This window comes from Miniopterus natalensis, chromosome 2 (genome assembly GCF_054644295.1).
Source record: "Miniopterus natalensis isolate mMinNat1 chromosome 2, mMinNat1.hap1, whole genome shotgun sequence".
NCBI classification, from domain to species: domain Eukaryota; kingdom Metazoa; phylum Chordata; class Mammalia; order Chiroptera; family Miniopteridae; genus Miniopterus; species Miniopterus natalensis.
The window spans coordinates 30,397,857-30,415,305 of record NC_142082.1 but is presented as its reverse complement, the minus strand read 5'-3'; the positions used below and the strand labels follow the sequence as shown (position 1 = coordinate 30,415,305).

General features: G+C 40.4%; 1 protein-coding gene across 1 annotated transcript in view; it reads right to left on the bottom strand.

The window, feature by feature from the left end:
- Positions 1-17,449, bottom strand: part of EFNB2 (ephrin B2) — a 41,035-nt gene that overhangs the window by 7,001 nt on the left and 16,585 nt on the right. Inside the window, exon 2 of the mRNA XM_016203861.2 lies at positions 12,096-12,379. Within this exon, the coding sequence (XP_016059347.1) occupies positions 12,096-12,379 (284 nt within the window). The remainder of the gene's footprint in view (positions 1-12,095; positions 12,380-17,449) is intronic.

The window sequence follows — 17,449 nt, the reverse complement described above, 5'->3', positions numbered from 1 at the left end:
CTGCCTAGAAGTTCTCTTCACATTTTAACAGGACAAAGCCAACATCTGTGGTTTCCCATTAACTTGCACATGAACTTATCTGCAGTTCCCACTCCCTGGGAATTCTACACTGGTTATCCGAGTAGAGAACAGAGCACCAGTGAGTAAAGCAGGCTAAAAGGGCAGGAATATTTCTGGCTGTGTTTTTTAGACTGTGACCAGGGAGAGGAAATAATATTGCATTTAAACATGTCTTCATTAGGCTGTTATTGCTCCGCACCCCAGGAGGCTAAGCTGCTGCACTGGATCTTGGCTGATTTTAGTCCATGATATCAGTAACACTGTGCTAATCGGAGGGAGAATTCAAGTGCTGGATTGGTGCCGATATACGGGTCACATTCACGGAAAGGTTAGAGACGGGGGAAGCGCGAAAAAATCCTACAGAATCATAGCCTCACTGTGAAGGAATAGTCTTAGGTTATAATGGAAAGAATGAATCATTAACATAAAGTGATACTTTGGAGGATATTTCAAACCACTTCAAAATGTAGCTTATTGCGATGGGGCCGGGAAGGGTTAGCGGGGTGGGTGGACACTCAAAAGCAAATATTTTTATCAACTTCACCCAAGAAGTCCACCAAACAGACACAGATAATAAGTGTACACAGAGTCAGGAAAACCAGAGTTCAGTTTTCTAGAAAGAACAAAAAACTTATCTTTATAAGCTGCACGTGACATAGTCACTCTTATTTGATTCTGAAACAAACAGCACTTTCTGAAAATTCTCAGTGTCGCCCTCTCTGTACTTGGTACCTCCTTCCACCACGTCATCACACGCTGGGCCTGCTCATTTTGATTCCTTAGGGCAGCCTTCCTACACATTGGTCTCCGTAAGCTCAACACAGTCTTCTGAAAACCAGAAACCTATTTCCTGGCAAACTTAGGAACTAAAAGGAGCAGAGTCAAATGAGAAACATGGAAAGTAAAGCCAGGATATAAAAATAAACATGACACACAAACTAGGCTACTGTTTTCCTCTACCAGGGCTAAGGACTCTTTGAGTGTCTAAAAGGAAAAAAATAAATAAAAAATGGAAGTGAGATATGTAAGTTGAAAAACAAGGCTGATAAAAATATAATTACTTAATGCGAACATACAACCCAGGAAGCGAAGCTCGGTCTACTTAACACCCTGACATCGGTTCAAATTCAAATGTGTGATGCAAATTCAAAATATGTACTGGAGAAACAGAGATTCAATTTCTGTAACTCAAATTAAGGCAGTTTAATGCCTTGGGTATCATGGGTCTCCTTTCAGATACCAACTTAAAAGAAAAAAAAATCTAACAAGGAAATGATAATGTTCACTGAATGCCAAAAAATAAAGCCCCTTTGCCCTGGGTGGTGTGGCTCAGCAGATAGAGCGTCAGCCAGGGGACCCGCGGGTTCCCGGTCAGGTCAAGGGCATGAACCTCAGTTGCAGGTTCCACCCTCAGCACCGCTGGGGTCAGCGTGCCTGGGGGAGGCAACCAATAGATGTGTCTCTTTCACACTGATTTTTTTTTCTCTCTCTCTCCCTCCATTCCCCCTTTCCACTCTCTCTGAAAATCGATGGAAAAAATATCCTCGGGTAAAGATTAACAAAAAACCAAACAAAAACCCTTTCTTCTAATTAAGAAAAAATTCTGAAACAGAAACATCTGTATAATGTGCCAAAGAGTAGAAAATTTCACTTCTAACTTCTTCCTCTTTGTGTGTTATTTGTGGATTTACAGTGAAAGAAATGAGGAATACACCATCACGACTTTCCAAGGGCTCTGCTGTTTTTGCTTGGCATATTATAAAAAGAAGTTCAGCATTCTTTCAAATAACATGGCATTTTATCCCATAATGCCTGATCCTAGAGTAAAAGTTTTATAAATACTTCTTAAATGGCCTCACAGGAGAAAAATACAAAGGCAGATATTTTCAAAAAGAAACATATATCCACAAAAGCTTTTTTTACAATTTAAATAATCTACTTGATGAGACAGCTCTCACTGTCAGTTGATTAACTGTTTTTAGTGAGTAGGGGAGAGTTCCCAGTTGAAACACTGGATAAGCTACTAGTGATGCAGGGCGTGTGTGTTTCTCACCCAACGAAACAATGCTGCAGTGTGAGAGGAACAATCATTTAAATTAAAACCACATTGTTAGGGCTGTGTTTTGAAATTTTAAAGCAGTAAATCAGGCATTAAGAAGTAATAACTGGCTTAGCTCCAGTGACTTCTATACAACACAATTAATTACGTTTCTCCGCTAGACAGAACGATTTGGAAAAAAAGAATTTAAAAATGAAGTCACAATTTAGACCTTCCCTCTTGTATTCTAGCCTTAAAATAAGAGTAAAACTACCAGGTATCCAGTATAAATGGATGCTCTTAGTAAAATGATTTAATTTTATTTCCACAGTTTCAAATGTTCAGAAAAAAGAGTTTTTAAAAAATGTAACATTAAAACAGTTAAGTAAACTGTGTGTTCACTAAAAGATTTAATGACCTATATTACTTTGCCATCCTACATTACTTTTAGGGGAAGATAGGAGACAAGAGGATACTACGAAGGACTGAGTTTGAAGGTGTTAATATATATTATTATAGCTCATATCTCATACATCATATGAGACTGGACACTGAGGGTCAACCTACTGAGGGAATAGTAATAATATAAAATAATAAATACCACATTTAGAACATAAGAAATTCTGTCATAGCTTACTCATAAAATATATATTTTTCAATCCTCACCGAGGATATGTTTATTGATTTTAGAGAGTGGAGGGGAGAAAGAGAGAGAAAAATATCAATGTGAGAGAGAAACATCAATTGGTTGCCTCTCATACGGGCCGCAATCGGGGCCGAACCCGCAACCAAGGTATGTGTCCTGATTGGGAATCGAATCCAGAGCCCTTCAGTGCACAGGATGATGCTCCAACCAACTGAGCCACACCAGCCAGGGCTCTCGTAAAATCTCCTAACCATTAAAAACTATTCAAAGATCGAGTAAGTCATAAGCATTGAAGGTGCTAAGAGCCACAGTTATCTTTGATAATATGGTCCTGGAAGGTCACTGATTACATACAATTCAAGTGGAAAAGATGGGAAGAGTCGTGACTGTGTGTGTGTGAATGGAAGCGTGTGCACACCTAGGGGGTATATATCACTGAAAAAAATACCCACCAAGCATTCACACTTTTCTGAGAAAGATCAAACAGTCCTGGCAATAAATTCCCTGTCCTCTCCCCCTCCCCCTCTTCTTTTTACGAGAAGCATGATTAAACACATGAGACTATTTCTGAGTGGTTTACTTTCTTTCCCCTCAAAATACTGCTTGCACTATGTGTTGTCTTGATTTTTAATGAATTCTGCTGAGAGGAAAAAAAATCTTAAGATTTTATTGCTAAAGATGATAATGATCTTATGCAGGTGGAATCTCTCATTAGGTAAAAAAAACTTTAACATGAATTCATAAAAAAAGCTTTTCATCTAACACGCTTTAAAGGGAGTGTATCTTATTGTCACAGTGCTTCAGACAAAACCAACATCATGAGAATGTGATAACCAACAGTGAAAGAATAATTACCTTTATACATGAGAGTCAACCTTAACATGGGCCAAAACCCACTAAAAAAGAGGAATTGTGTTTTAAAAATAGGTGTCCAGATGACCACTTCAATATCATAACCACACTCACATTAAAAAAAAAAAAGACATTGATGCAAGAATTTTAAAGATAAAACATAATTCCTATTGTCTGTATTAGCTTAAAGTATTCATATTTTAAAAAATGAGACTTCCCAGTCAAAAGATAGTGATAATATCTAATGAAAATATTCTGAAATATGAAGAAATGTGTATTTGAATGGATGATTATTTCTGACACACAATCATGGCTCACTCCTGAGTTTTCAGCAGTCTCCATCATTAAAATATCTTTGCGGAGCTTTGGAAATGTCTAGATTGCAAAGGGTCAGAGTAAAAAGTTCATGGTGGGGAGGGGTGTGCACCCCGCAAACCTCTCGCTCATTCTGCTGTCACTAATCGCATGCAATGATATTAATGACCCAGTAATTGCCAGACCGCAGCACTGGAGTGGAAAACATCCATCTGAGGCAGAGTTCAGCTCTGGGTGGTAGGACTTCACCAGTGACTGAATTAATGTTTGCTGACAGTTTAGAATACAACATTGCAGATGAGAAAAATGTGCCACTCTTGTGGCATAATAGTTTAGATGGACATGATGTTATTTGCTTTGACCATCTAGACACCAGTGGTAACCCCAATAAAGGGCCCTGTCTGACTCTGCCCTACACATGAACCTTATTTCGTTCAGGGGGCATGTTCTCTCCTCTAAGAATCTAGAGCAATTTTCCACATGTTTGCTTCAATAAAAGAATACCTTCGTCTCCTGGTTTAATATCAGGAACAATGAAACTAGGCTACCTCACTAATGCAGAAAGCCATTTGCTAAGCACACCTGTCTTTTAGCAACACACAGCCGGGCTCCTCGGTGAAGTGATCAGTTATGCTCCTGCCAGAGGTTCTGCCAATCCAGCCATCCATTCATCCAAACTGCAGCACCTGTACTTGGCTAAGGAAATTTTTAGTCTCTTAATCCCTCTACTTGAGAGATTTTTATTTGTACGATTTTACTATTTAGCAACATTCTATTGAGAGCCTTAAAGTGCTTGGTTACATCAAAAAAACAAAACAAAAACAAAGTAGCATAGACTTATTGAAGAAACGGGGTTGATTAATAGATCTAAAAAAAACCCAAACACCCCAAATTTGGAAGATCTGATAAACTGCTATTCTAACCACCTTGGCCCAATGGCCCTTTCTCCTGTCCTACTGCTCTGTAGGATGTTCTTCATTCATCCTTGGGGCATATGATTGAAGTTAGTTATTATTGAGCCTAGTTACACAACAGAGGACAGGGGAATCAGGCCCAACATGTTTGATACAAGCAGCGAGTTCATTCGGTATTCCCATCATGTGAGGTTCTTTGGTATCGCTATGGCTGTATTATGAGTGTACATACAGGTACTCTCTCCTGTAACTCTGTATGCAATGTGATACATACCATCTTCCCTCTCGCTGTGTGTGCATTTATATGCTCAAGGACTCAGGAGGCACTGTCATAAACTAACGACATTGGTCTAAGGGTCTGACAGCCCTGGTTTGAGTTTTGACTCTGACATTTCATGGCTATGTGAACTGTACTAAACAACTAGCACTTTCGAAGTTTCGGTTTTCTCTCAGTGATACAAATTTCTCTATCACCTGTGTTCCAAGACTCCAAAGTGACACAGAGTATGTGAGGCCACAACACTCCCCCCGCCCCCAAGTGATCAAACACCCAGCCTAAGACTTCAGAATGTTAGGAACAAATGTGTGACTCTTAACAACATAAATAAGTTTTTGCAAAGTAATCTTTTGTGTCTGTCTATGCCTCTTGGCTATTTCCTAAAGTGCTTTATTTTGCTTTAAATTTTGATCTTCACAATGAATATTTAAAGGCTATTAAGAAACTTATTCTCTCATGCTGTACTAAGTCTCTGGTACTGTTCAATTATTTAGAAGGCTAAGTGACCTTTTAAAAAGCTATAAATACAGGTGCTACAGACATTAAGATGTATTTTATGAAATAGTAAGGGCAGTTTTATTCTGAGCAATTCCTAAATAATTTCTTTTTTCCTAAGTAATCTCCTTCATTCCCACCTGCTCCTGCTTTGCTCTTATTTTGCATGAGGTATTGGTTTCTCCCACCGCTTTGAGGATCAGAGTCACCTTACTCTTTCACTGGTTATACTGGGAATTAGAAGTAGTGCTCACAGGACTCTCTCTGTCTCCCTCTAAACAAGATAAGCTGTCACTACTGCCCAGGGAGGCCATGGAACACGACCGGTCGCACTGTACAATAGCCTTCTCCTCTTAAACCCTGAGTGAGCTGGGATAAACATCGCAATGGCCGTCACTCCATCAGACCTGCGGGCCGCAAATTTCCCAGCACAGTCTCCAGTTAAGCAGAAGCCAAGGCTTTACTCCCTACGTGCAAAGAACTGAAGCTCTATTCATATGAAATTCACCAAGGAGTCTTGGGAGAGCCTTCCACACAGTCAGAAAAAGGATCTTGTATTATGTTAAAAAATAATAGAAATGACACTTCTAATTATCAGACTCATGAAATGATGCCAGCTAGTCGTCATGACAAGGCAACTTTGCTACCTTTTTTATACTACATTTATACTACATTAGGATGCTGCTAAAATCATCAATAAAAACACAACATTTCCTTTGTGGAATAGGGAACTGAGAAAAAGCCTGGCAAAACTGGTTAAATGGTAAGTGGAGAAAATGATTAGGCATTTGGAAGACGACTCCTCATAGTCCATCTCCTTTGGGTCTTACAGAGGATATGCTAACAAGCTTGGGCAATTCCACCAACAAAAAGATACATGAATGCATGTTTCCTAGGAAGGGAAGCCCAAGGACAAAAGAACTTTCATAACACTCCAGGAAGACCAAGAGGGAAGATCTTATAATTAAGTTATGCAGCATTCCTGAAACTTGTAAACTTTCTGGAGTTTCATTTTGCAGATGGTTTTCAAATAAATGATACTTCCTGAGCCCATCTTCCCCGCCTCTGGCTTGCAGGAGAGCACAGGTTTGTCTTCTCTCCCGTCTCACACATTCTCCTCACTCCAAAGAGACCCTTAGTGGGACTCATTTGGTGCCAACCCCGGAGGCAAGCCTTTTACACATCGCACCTCATTTAAACACACATCATCCTCAGAAGGCAGGTGTTACCATCATTCCCAATCTACAGATGAACAGTTGAGGCAGATATTGGTTAAGTTACTTGTTCAGGGGCATTCAAGAACCCAGGTCTGTCTACCTCCAGACTCTCAACTACTATGTTAATCGTGTGTGTGTGTGTGTGTGTGTGTGTGTGTGTGTGTCCCAAACACCAAGATTCTGATGAACATTCTACTGAAAAGATGACAGTTGTAGGTTAAAAATAAAAAGGGGTTTAAATGCTTGAATTCAGCAATCATATGTAAGGCATCAAACACAAATCCTCACCCCAAAGTCAGAGGACATGAGGGACAGGCTGATGAAGCCGTATCACTAAACTTGATGGAAATGTAGCTTCTGCTACACTTATCATATAAATAATTCACCAGCTAAAGCATATAACCACTTCACAGAGGCCGCACCTTCTTATATATTCTAAAAAAAAACCTAGATGTGAAAGGGACAGGTGAAAATCTCTCATAACTATTTTGCTAGGGAAAGTACAGTACATTTGGTATATTTTAGTGCCATTTGCCCCACCTACTCCCCAGATATAAGTAAATCAAAAACAAAAAAGAAAAAAGAAACAAATATATAGACACATTCAACAAAAATATAGAAATGAAGTCTGTTCTTCTGTTTTGATTCTTTAAAAATAGTGTTTCATTATATTTGTGTGCAAGTGTTTTAATTTATTTTGCAATTTTGCTCAGCAGTGGAGTTTATGCCTAAAAATAGCAAAGCTGACTGTGGAGCCTTCCAATTTTATATGCTCTGATAAAAAAAAAAAATGCTCTAGAGAACTAAACCAATGAAGGGCCGAAGAATAGTGACGCATTCTAACTCATCCAGGGTTTCTCGAGAGTTTCCCAAGGCATGGAGTGTGAGGGATGGCTTCCCAAAGGATGACTGTGAACATGGCAAGGTGTACCTTATAGAACAACTTTTAATAAAAACAATCAGTAGAGATGCCGACCTTTAGTCTATTTTCCACAAATCCATGTCTTGGCTATGGATTTGAAGCTAAATAATATAAAAGCCACATGAGCTAAACTGGGAGGTGCTCTGAGCATGTGGTGTTCTTTGTCCAACAACTCTGTCCTGGCCATGGTTCCCTGAAACAGTATTAATACACTGGCATTCATTCTCATCTGTCCCTGACTCACATAATTTTGTAGCGTGATGAAAACCTCTTCGTAGCTTTTTTTGTAAGATTTTATGCTAAGGCTGGTTAACTAACCCACAGAACCTTTATAAGACTGGATGTTGCAAGGAGCCAATACACCAAAATGGTGATCAGCTCTATCACCCCTGAAAAGAAATTGTAAACCAAGCACAGAGAGCGTCCACAAGAAAACTTTATGATGCAAATATGAATGAAAGCTGAGAACAGAGTTAGGAATGCTCTCCTAATGTTAACAGAGCATTTACCAAGACAGAACTTCCCTTGACAATGGGCAACTTCAAAAGTTATTTCACATAATCTTTTTCAACTTAAAAAACAGAATATAAATAACTATAGATTATGTAAAATGCTTACTATGTTTTTAAAATAATTAAGAATCTGAATGTAATATAAAATGGGGCTTTTTCCAGACCAAATGATCTTAACATCCCCACTTTTGGGTCATTTAAGATTAGGAGATTTTATTATGCAAATTAGGCCCAAGGCTAATTACTGAAATAGGTCACTTGAAAAAGTCAATTCTAAACATTACGAAAACCTACATATATCATTTTGTCACATGTCAAAGCAAATAACCATCTACAAGAAGAATTAATGAGGATTCATAGCATTTTGTCATGTAGGTTTAAAATACACTTCCAATTAAAAATTAATATTTACGTCTCAAACTCAAAAGTATGATGCCTGTATTTTAAATCTTGTAACACAACAAACTGAATTAAAGACCTTTAAAATTTTACAGCAGATCCTGTCTATTTCTTTTTTAAAAAAAAAAAATATGTCTTTATTGATTTCAGAGAGAGGAAAGGAGAGGAAGAGAGAGAGAGACAGAAACATCAATAGTGAGAGAGTCATTGATCGGCTGCCTCCTGCACGCCCCCGACTGGGGATGGAGCCCGCAACCCGGGCATGTGCCCTGACCGAGAATCGAACCCCGATCGCCTGGATCCTAGGTCGATGCTCAACTGCTGAGCCGCACCCCGCCGGGCAGATCCTGTCTATTTCAACTGGAGAAAAGTCATACTAACAAGAGATCCTATATTGGGTGTGTACATCCAATCATAGTTGGGAACTAGAGACCTCCATCATTAGCCAGAACAACAACAAAAATTTCTAGAGAAGCAATTAAAATTCAAAGAAATAAAGTGACTTTCTTGGAAAGCTCAGGCAGCAGGACTAGAACCCACATCTCTGGGCCCAGTGCTCCTGGAATCAGGTCATCTAGGGAATCACCTGGCAATTTGGACTGTTCCCCTCCAGGACAATGAAGCACTACTCCAAACTACCAATTCTTTTCTTCCTCCCCATGGAAATAAACCAGTACACAATAGTGATGATTTTCATACTAATACTCTTAGGTATCAATGTGCTTACTAAGTAGATACTAAGATTTGGAATTAAACACATGTAGTATACATTGTAGCAACTCAAAAATACCAGTATTATTAACTGTCTTAAAATGAATTGATGATTTGAAGTATTAAAAATATATTTGTAAATTTTAGCACTTTCATCATGCTAACCAGTATAGTGCTATTTTAAGTAGAGTGTGCCTGTGTGTGTGTGTGAGAGAGAGAGAGAGAGAGAGAAATTAAGATTGTTTCATGTGGATAGCAGTCACTTTTTTTTTTTTTTTAGCAGTCACTTTTTTAAATCTCTTAATTGTTTTGGTGCCTTGGGATTCTTGAAGAAGCAAAGAAAGTCACCATTAACTAAGTCACCATTAACTTTTAAACTATTTTAAAATTTGTTTTTCTCATCATTAATCTCTTTTTCAGGGAAAGCTGAGTATCAGTGAGCTTTGCTGTGGGCCAGGTGAGAAACTGGCTTCTGCACTTTCCCAACTTCTGAAATGCCTTCCTATGTCTGCGGCGGAAGTCTTTCAACTCTCTGTGCAGAGTCCACATGGACTTCCCGGCACACGTCTGAGCTCTGGGCCTCTACCCAGCCCTGTAACAATCTCCCAACCAGCCGCAGTCAAGCAGCCTCGCATTGTTTCAAACTTGAAACGCTCAACTCTATTTTAAGAACAATTCTCTTATCCCAGGCTTTTGCACTGTAAATCCTAACTGTAAGGAGAGTTCCGGACACCAGCAGAGCTCAGCTACTTGCTCATGAACCTACTCATGAGGTTTTAGAAAAAGAAAAATAAGAAATGTCATTATTGTGTAGATTAGCATTATAATTAATTACGAAGGAAACTGTGCTTCTAAATACAAACCTATCGTGTGTTGATAACAAGTCATTCATTATTAAATGTTCGCTACATTAAACAAAAAGATGTTGCTTATTTAGTATTTATTTTTGTTTCCTGCATATTACTTCAGACTAAAGGCTAAACCCATAACGTTTGCTGAAATCCCACTTGCACTCAGTGGGAACTTGGAAATTACAAAGTAGTCTTTATGAAATCATAAACTAAAGGATATAGAGAAGAGAATTGGGGTCTGTTGACTGATCTGCGGGGAAGAGCCAATGGAAAGACTTGGGCTGCAGGTACAGTTCCAGTGACACACATTTAACACCATAGGAACATCTGACACTCTAAGCGAGGGCATCCGCTTGGCAGGTACCCACCCCGCATTGTTCTTTCTTTCTTCCACCCTGCCCAGGGGAATTGACCTTCCTAATGAATTCATTTGAGGTCACTTTCAGTTCCCTATAAATGCATGCTAAACATTACTGTGCTTGGTAAACAGTCTTACTTAAAATGCCTTTAAAAAAAACCACTGCTAGGCATCCAAAAGCTTAAGGTTTCCATTTATTTTACCTAAACACTATTTTATATTTTCAAATATTTCTCTATTATTTTGTACACTTTGCCACCCCATCTATTTGTTTCATCCTTCAGAATGCTTTTATTTTCATTTTACGACAATTATTTCTTTAAATATATAATTTGCCACTTTCCTCCTTTTTTCTTCTGTTATTTATTCTTGCCCAGCCACTCGCTGTGTATCAAGTTCACTTAAAATGGGTTTTCAGTCTCGGTGGCATTTCGGGTTCGCAGCAAAGGACACTAAGATAATCAGACGGCTATGACCGCTTTTGTTTTTATTACTAATGTAGTAAAGAATAGTATGCTATTGAGCACTAGGTCACTGTTCGGTGAATTATTGATTCTGAGCTTTACAAAAAGAACAGAGAGTAGGTTGAAAAAGCAGAGTTTCAACCTGGTCACCAAGAGATGGGAGGGCGCAGCCAATGGACAGCAAAGTGTATGGCAACAGGTAAGTGGAGTCTCCAACCCAGCAATAGTAACATTTTAAACCAAAGAAATTAAGGAAAAAAACCTTCATTGCTCGAGTGATGTGAAGAGCTGTCCGAGTCCCCCAGGCTGCACTGACAATACCCTGGCCCCGGAATGTCCCTGGCTTTGTGCTATGATGTGATGTGCACTGAGTGGGCAAGTGCTCCAGAGGGCACACCATTTGACTTCACAGCCTCATGAGTGGACAGCAGTTCAGATATGACTCAAAGGATACACAGTCTCTGTCCCTGAAGCAACGTATCTAATCAGTATATAGATTTTCAAGAAGTAATTGGTTGAGCAACCCCAAGTTTTGTCTTATTCTTCTAAATCTGCTTTTGACGTGCCCACGTACAACCGTGGTTTGCCTGTAACGCCCATCCTTCGAAGCTATGAGCTTCACCTCATTGATGCCTTCGCGAGGAAAGGGTACCATTAGACCATCTTGTTACTGTTGAATCCCTAGTGTCAGGCACAGAGAAAATACTAAATGAATGAGCAAATGGACAGGTGGATGAATGGATGAATAGAAAAGTCAGAGCACAAGAGTTACCCATCAAAATCTCACCAAGGGTCCTTAACAATGCTTTTGTCAGTAGAGATGCTGAGTATATTCATATACATATATTCATTTATTTCAATACTATAAAAACTCTAGGAGGTTTTTTCTCTTTAGGTATTTATCCCACATTCAATTAAGATTTCTTCAAAAAAAGGGGACAATTTTCAGCAAAGATTCTCACGAAATATTTGCCACAGTAATAATTTTAAGGAAACAAAAATTGATACAAACCTATTTAGCTTATCCTAACTTGTATAAAATAAATAAATAGAATTATACTTACATATAATGTAATAATCTTTGTTCTTCTCAAATTCTAGACCCCAAAGGTTAGGGCTGAATTCTTGAAACTTGATAGTGAATTTTACATCTTGGTCTGGTCTGGCACAGTTGAGGAGAGGGGTATTTTCCTTTTTAATAGTGCATCTGTCTGCTTGGTCTTTATCAACCATATAAACTTTATAATATTCATACTGGCCAACAGTTTTAGAGTCCACTTTGGGGCAAATAATATCCAGTTTGTCTCCTATCTGTGGGTATAGTACCAGTCCTTGTCCAGGTAGAAATCTAAAAGCATAAAAAAAAAATCTGAGTTGATAAAAGTTAACAGTATTAATAATAATTACAATATAGTCAGATGACATCAATAATTCCAAACTACAATTTTATAAATCCACACTTTTACTTACCCAAAGCATCTTAGTTCAGATCAGCATGAGATGAATGTATTTAGGAATTAAGCTTTAAAGAAAATTAAGAAGAAAGAACCACTGTCTTTACTCTACACTGGTGATTTTTCAACCTTTCCATCTCATGGTGCACTCAAACTAATTACTAAAGTTATTCGGCAAACCAAAAAATGTATTTTTTTGCCCATTTGACCAAAAAAAAAACAAACCACAGTATAATTTTGATTCTTTTACACTGGACAGCTATTGTTATGTTGGCCGTTGTTATTTTTTTACTTGACAACCTGGGGAAAAGAGGTCAGTGCCTCTGACCAAACAGCCAGCTACCGCATGTTTTAAAAATTCTTGCGGCACACCGCTCTGCGCGATAGGACCAGTCAGCCTGCTGCCATTTCTTTACTACCCCCTCGCTTGTAATAGTTCAGTGCTCCTTTGTGTAACTTTACAATAACTCTTCCTCCTGGTGAGTCACACCTTCCCACCTGTTTGTTATTTTTTAACCATTGGCAGCTTTCGTTTATTTATTGGGCATGCCACAGAAAGATGGCATCGATGCCAGGGCACAGTGGGTGCACGAATACTTTGTTGTCTTTTTAGTTTCCATTGGCTGTTGGTGTTAATTAACAGACAAGTTTCATCAAGAATGTTTCAAATTACTTATCATAATTAGTCAGTCACGGATCAAACAATGGGTTTTTTATTACACTGAACAAAAGAAATGTCTTACAAACCCATAAAAGATAACTAGAAATAATTAGTTGTAGTATTGATTCAGCTGCAAGATGAAGAGTCGCTGACTTTGCGAGGACAGCAGTTACTGTCCTTGCTCCACCAACCTTTTTTTCCCCTCCCTTGAGATGTATCTGCTCCAATTAATTCTTAGAAGTAAATCTTTAGAACTAAGACAACTGATACAATATCCCCTGAACGCTTACAGCTAAAAGCTCTCCCCCTCCCCTTGCTCCTTCTTGCCGGCCATGCTGCTGAAAGATCTTCCTTAATGGGGAGTTTCTCTGAGAAACTGAAACAAGAGCTTCCTAATGAACATCCTTCTACAAGTGCTAACACTAACAACACACTTAGAAATCCCAGCTCTTTCCTCTGTAAGCAGCCAAGCCTTCGGGCTCATTAAAATATTAAAGCCCGAGAACAAAGCATCATGTCTGAATCCTTCCAATCCAACCCTTTATTTAACCAGGGAAGCCCACCAGCCATGACAATTAATGGGTCGTAATTCACCGAGAGAAAGCCAGGAGGACGGGGCACCCCCAATTTCAAATCCATACTGAGGAAGCAGGTTATGATTTATGCTAATGAATGGTATTAATTTTCTGAAAATTGCATGAGGGCGGTTTTGAAGCATCACAGAACATAACAGAAATTATGTTATAGATTTATATTTAAAAGCAGTGCTCTTTATGGCAGGAAAAAGGCAGACTGCAGACGGTGGTTTGTCATTTTCCTTGGGAAGGCTACTTTACAATCCCAAAGAGAGGACAGTCTGTCCCCCCTCCCCAGCCCTGTTTTTACTGAGCTTTTTTAGCCAGGACATATGACATTTATTGATTAACAAAAAGAAAAAGAAAGAACAATGAAAGGAAGGGAGGGAAGGAAACAGGAGGGACAAAAATCACCTAACAAAATCTCAAAATGAATATTTTTTATAACAATAACAAGTCTCATACAAACACATATGAAGAATTCTCCAGCACTCTGCACAGGTGAGGATCACCGCTTAGTAAGAGTCTCTCTTTGGCTGTCTCGACCATTCCTCCAGTTTCCTGGGAGACACTGAAAACTCAGCTGCAGGAGACTGAGGACGCCCCGGGTACTCCCTCCGCCTCCTGGGTGCCAGTGCAGCCTCTCCAGGCAGGCCCGGCTTTGAGAATGAAACAAAGACTCGGGGTTCTGGTGGAGGGACTGAGGGACCGAATCAGAACGTCTGTGGATGAGGCCCTTTAGTCCACCCCTGCCCCCCACAGTGATCCTGACGTGCCCCCGTGGTTACGGAGTGGGGGCAGGATCCCGGCAGCCGGAGCGGATGAAATGGGTGGGCCTCGCCTCCCTCACCTGCCCGGCACAGCCTTTTTCTCAGCTGCATTCCTTCACCTTCTTAGGAAATCTTCACTGAACCCAAGAACCAGAGGCCAGTTCACCCCTCCCTCCAAATATGTTACCCTAAACCTTCTCTTTTAGTGGCTGGCACCGAGCGATCACCGCTTGTAAGCCGTTGTTAGAAGTTTTGCTAAATCACAACCAAGGCCTGCAGCCTGGATGCCTGTACCCGCCTCCCCTCAGCTCTTCACACCCATCACCTCTGACCATGGACCAGCTCCCTAGGCGCTTGCCCAGGCTTCAGAGGTCAGGATACTTAGCAGCCAGATGGGCCCATTTTCTTGTCCATCCAGTCAATTCTTTTTTTTTTCTTTTTTTTAATGCATCAGATCCCCCCTCCCCCACAAGCTATATATCATCTCTGCATTTCTTACAACTCTCCCACCTCACGCCTTGTGTCTAAAGTTTGGCTCACTAAGTTCTTCCTTCATTCAAAATGATCCCAGGATCCTGCTTCCTTCATGAGATAGTTTTTCTTCCTGGTTAACCAAGGGCTCCTCGGAGACTTCCTCCCAGCTGGGTAAGTAACTCCTCATGACTCTCTTCACCCGCCAGCTCTGAGCTACAGCTTTAGCCGGTGCCCATGGGCGAGGTCAAGAACGCGTGACACGTGGGTTGGGGAGCGGCAAGGAACTCCACGTTCTAGCCCATATTCTCAGAAGGCACAAATCACACGAAAAGCGGCGACGGTCGGTGATGGGGAGGGTGACCCATGGGACGGCTTCTCAAAATGGAAGGGAGGAACCTCAAGTTTCAGCGAGCGTATTTAATATGCTCACGGAAAGTTAATCTCAGTAAGACTCACCGTTTCTAATGATTTGAAAAGAGTCAGTTCACTTTTCAGAAAACATTGCGGCAAAAAGTAAAGCAAGGGTTTTAATCTTTTCCCTGAAAAAGTAATTGTTTCAAGAGTTCCTTAAAAATATGACTGCTTCTTTATTTAAAGCCATACCAAAAGAACCAATAGCTTGAGTGCTTTGAAGGTTTACTTTTTAAGCGTGTGTAGATATATATAAACCGGTCAGCCTAGCAGTGACTTTAATTGATGAGATTATGGGTTCTCAGCAGGGAAGGGCGAGGCTGAGTTTGAGCCTGAATCACAGATTTCTTGCACACATCGCCACTAGGTGCAGCTGAGCCCCTGCAGCCTTTCTTCCCTCCCAGGAACCCTCACGGTTTCTAAGGCAACATGGGAACAAACAAGAGTAACGTGAGTATAACATATAACAACTAAAGAACCGTATTTCACGCCAGGCTCTGAGTGACACAAAAGTAGAAGATCCTGATCATCAGGAATTTACAATCTATCTCCCCCAACCCCCCCCCCCCCCCCCCACCGAGGGCCGGCAGGTCCCAGGTGTGTCTCATTCAATACCAAATGCCCAAGGGCTGACATATGGTAAATGCTCAATAAATGATGTATTAGTTGAAAAAAAAATATGAAAGAACAAATGGAAGCCAAAATATACACAAATAAAGCTAAGTCAAATTAGGTGCCACAAACTATGTGCAATTACAAGCATGGAAGGAATTCTCACGTCAGGACCACCTAGAGTTGGGACAGGGTGTGCTGAGCGCAGAGATGAGATTTCCAGAAGGCTCCTCCCAGGCACGATGGTGCTTCTGGAGAGCAAGGAGCCGCGCAGATGGAGTTTCAGACCTGTTCTCTCTGGAAGGATTTATGAGCATCAGCAGTCTTCTACAATCGCTTTCTATTAAAAATGCAAGGCAATTAACCACCTCCAGAACCACTAATAACAAAAACACTGCTGCTTTTGAGCATTTACTCTTTGCTAAGCACTGATCAAAGCACCTTATAGCACATTATCTTCATTTAATCACTGCACACGTACCCAGCACTCAACACAGATGAGGGCACACCTGTGCCAGACGCGAGGCACAACAGGGAAAGCCCCCTTTCTCTGCACACTTTTCAGTTCTCACTGCATTACATTATAGCATAATCTGGTTTGTGAAATGCATTTTCTTCCCTAAATTGAGCTTTTCATAGACAAGCCATAGAGTTAAGGAAAATCAGGAGAAAATCAATACGTACACAAGCTTTCGAGCACCATTGAGTCTAGCTCCATGCCAGCCGCCTTAGTCATGCCCAAAGCTGAGGCTGCTTCTGAGGTAAGAGAACCTGAGACCATGACTCACAAAGGCTGCAATCTGGTATTCCTGCCTTCCCCCAGGAAGCCAAGAACCAAAAGGTGAACCCCAGGAGGCCAAGAACCAAAAGAAACTGCCCCACATATTTTATAATATTCAATAGTACACTTATGTTGACCTAGGAAGTATCAATAATAGCTGTGATGGTGACCACTGGCTAATTTTAAATTACTAAACTGGCTATCCATAGTGGATGTCAAATATAGATTTTTTTGTGTGTGTGAATAAATAATGTTCATCTTGTAACCAAAAGGAGCATAGAGGGAAAGCCCCACAGTTATAACACATATCACACAGGAGAGGTTGTTTTAACTAAACTATGTCCCAAACAAAAAGTGGCTAGAGGTGTCATTTAATAGTTTGCTTGTTTTTAATACAAAACAAACAGACAAAGAAGACCAACAGTGCTTCATGTCCTACACAAGAGAGACAACATTGCCAGGCCAGTTGCTTCTCTGAGCCAGGCTCCTGAAGGTCAGAGCAGTCACCTTGCTGCCTTCCTGAGAAGGGGAGGCCGAATCTTCCTCCCCATAAGGAGAGCCCGGGGCTGAGTGCTGCTTCCTGGACACTGGTGCTGTGGCTTCGTGCTTCTCACAGGAGGGCTTCCCTGGGATGCTGTGAGAGTGGGGCAGGCCGAGCAGAAAAGTGGAAAATCCTATGA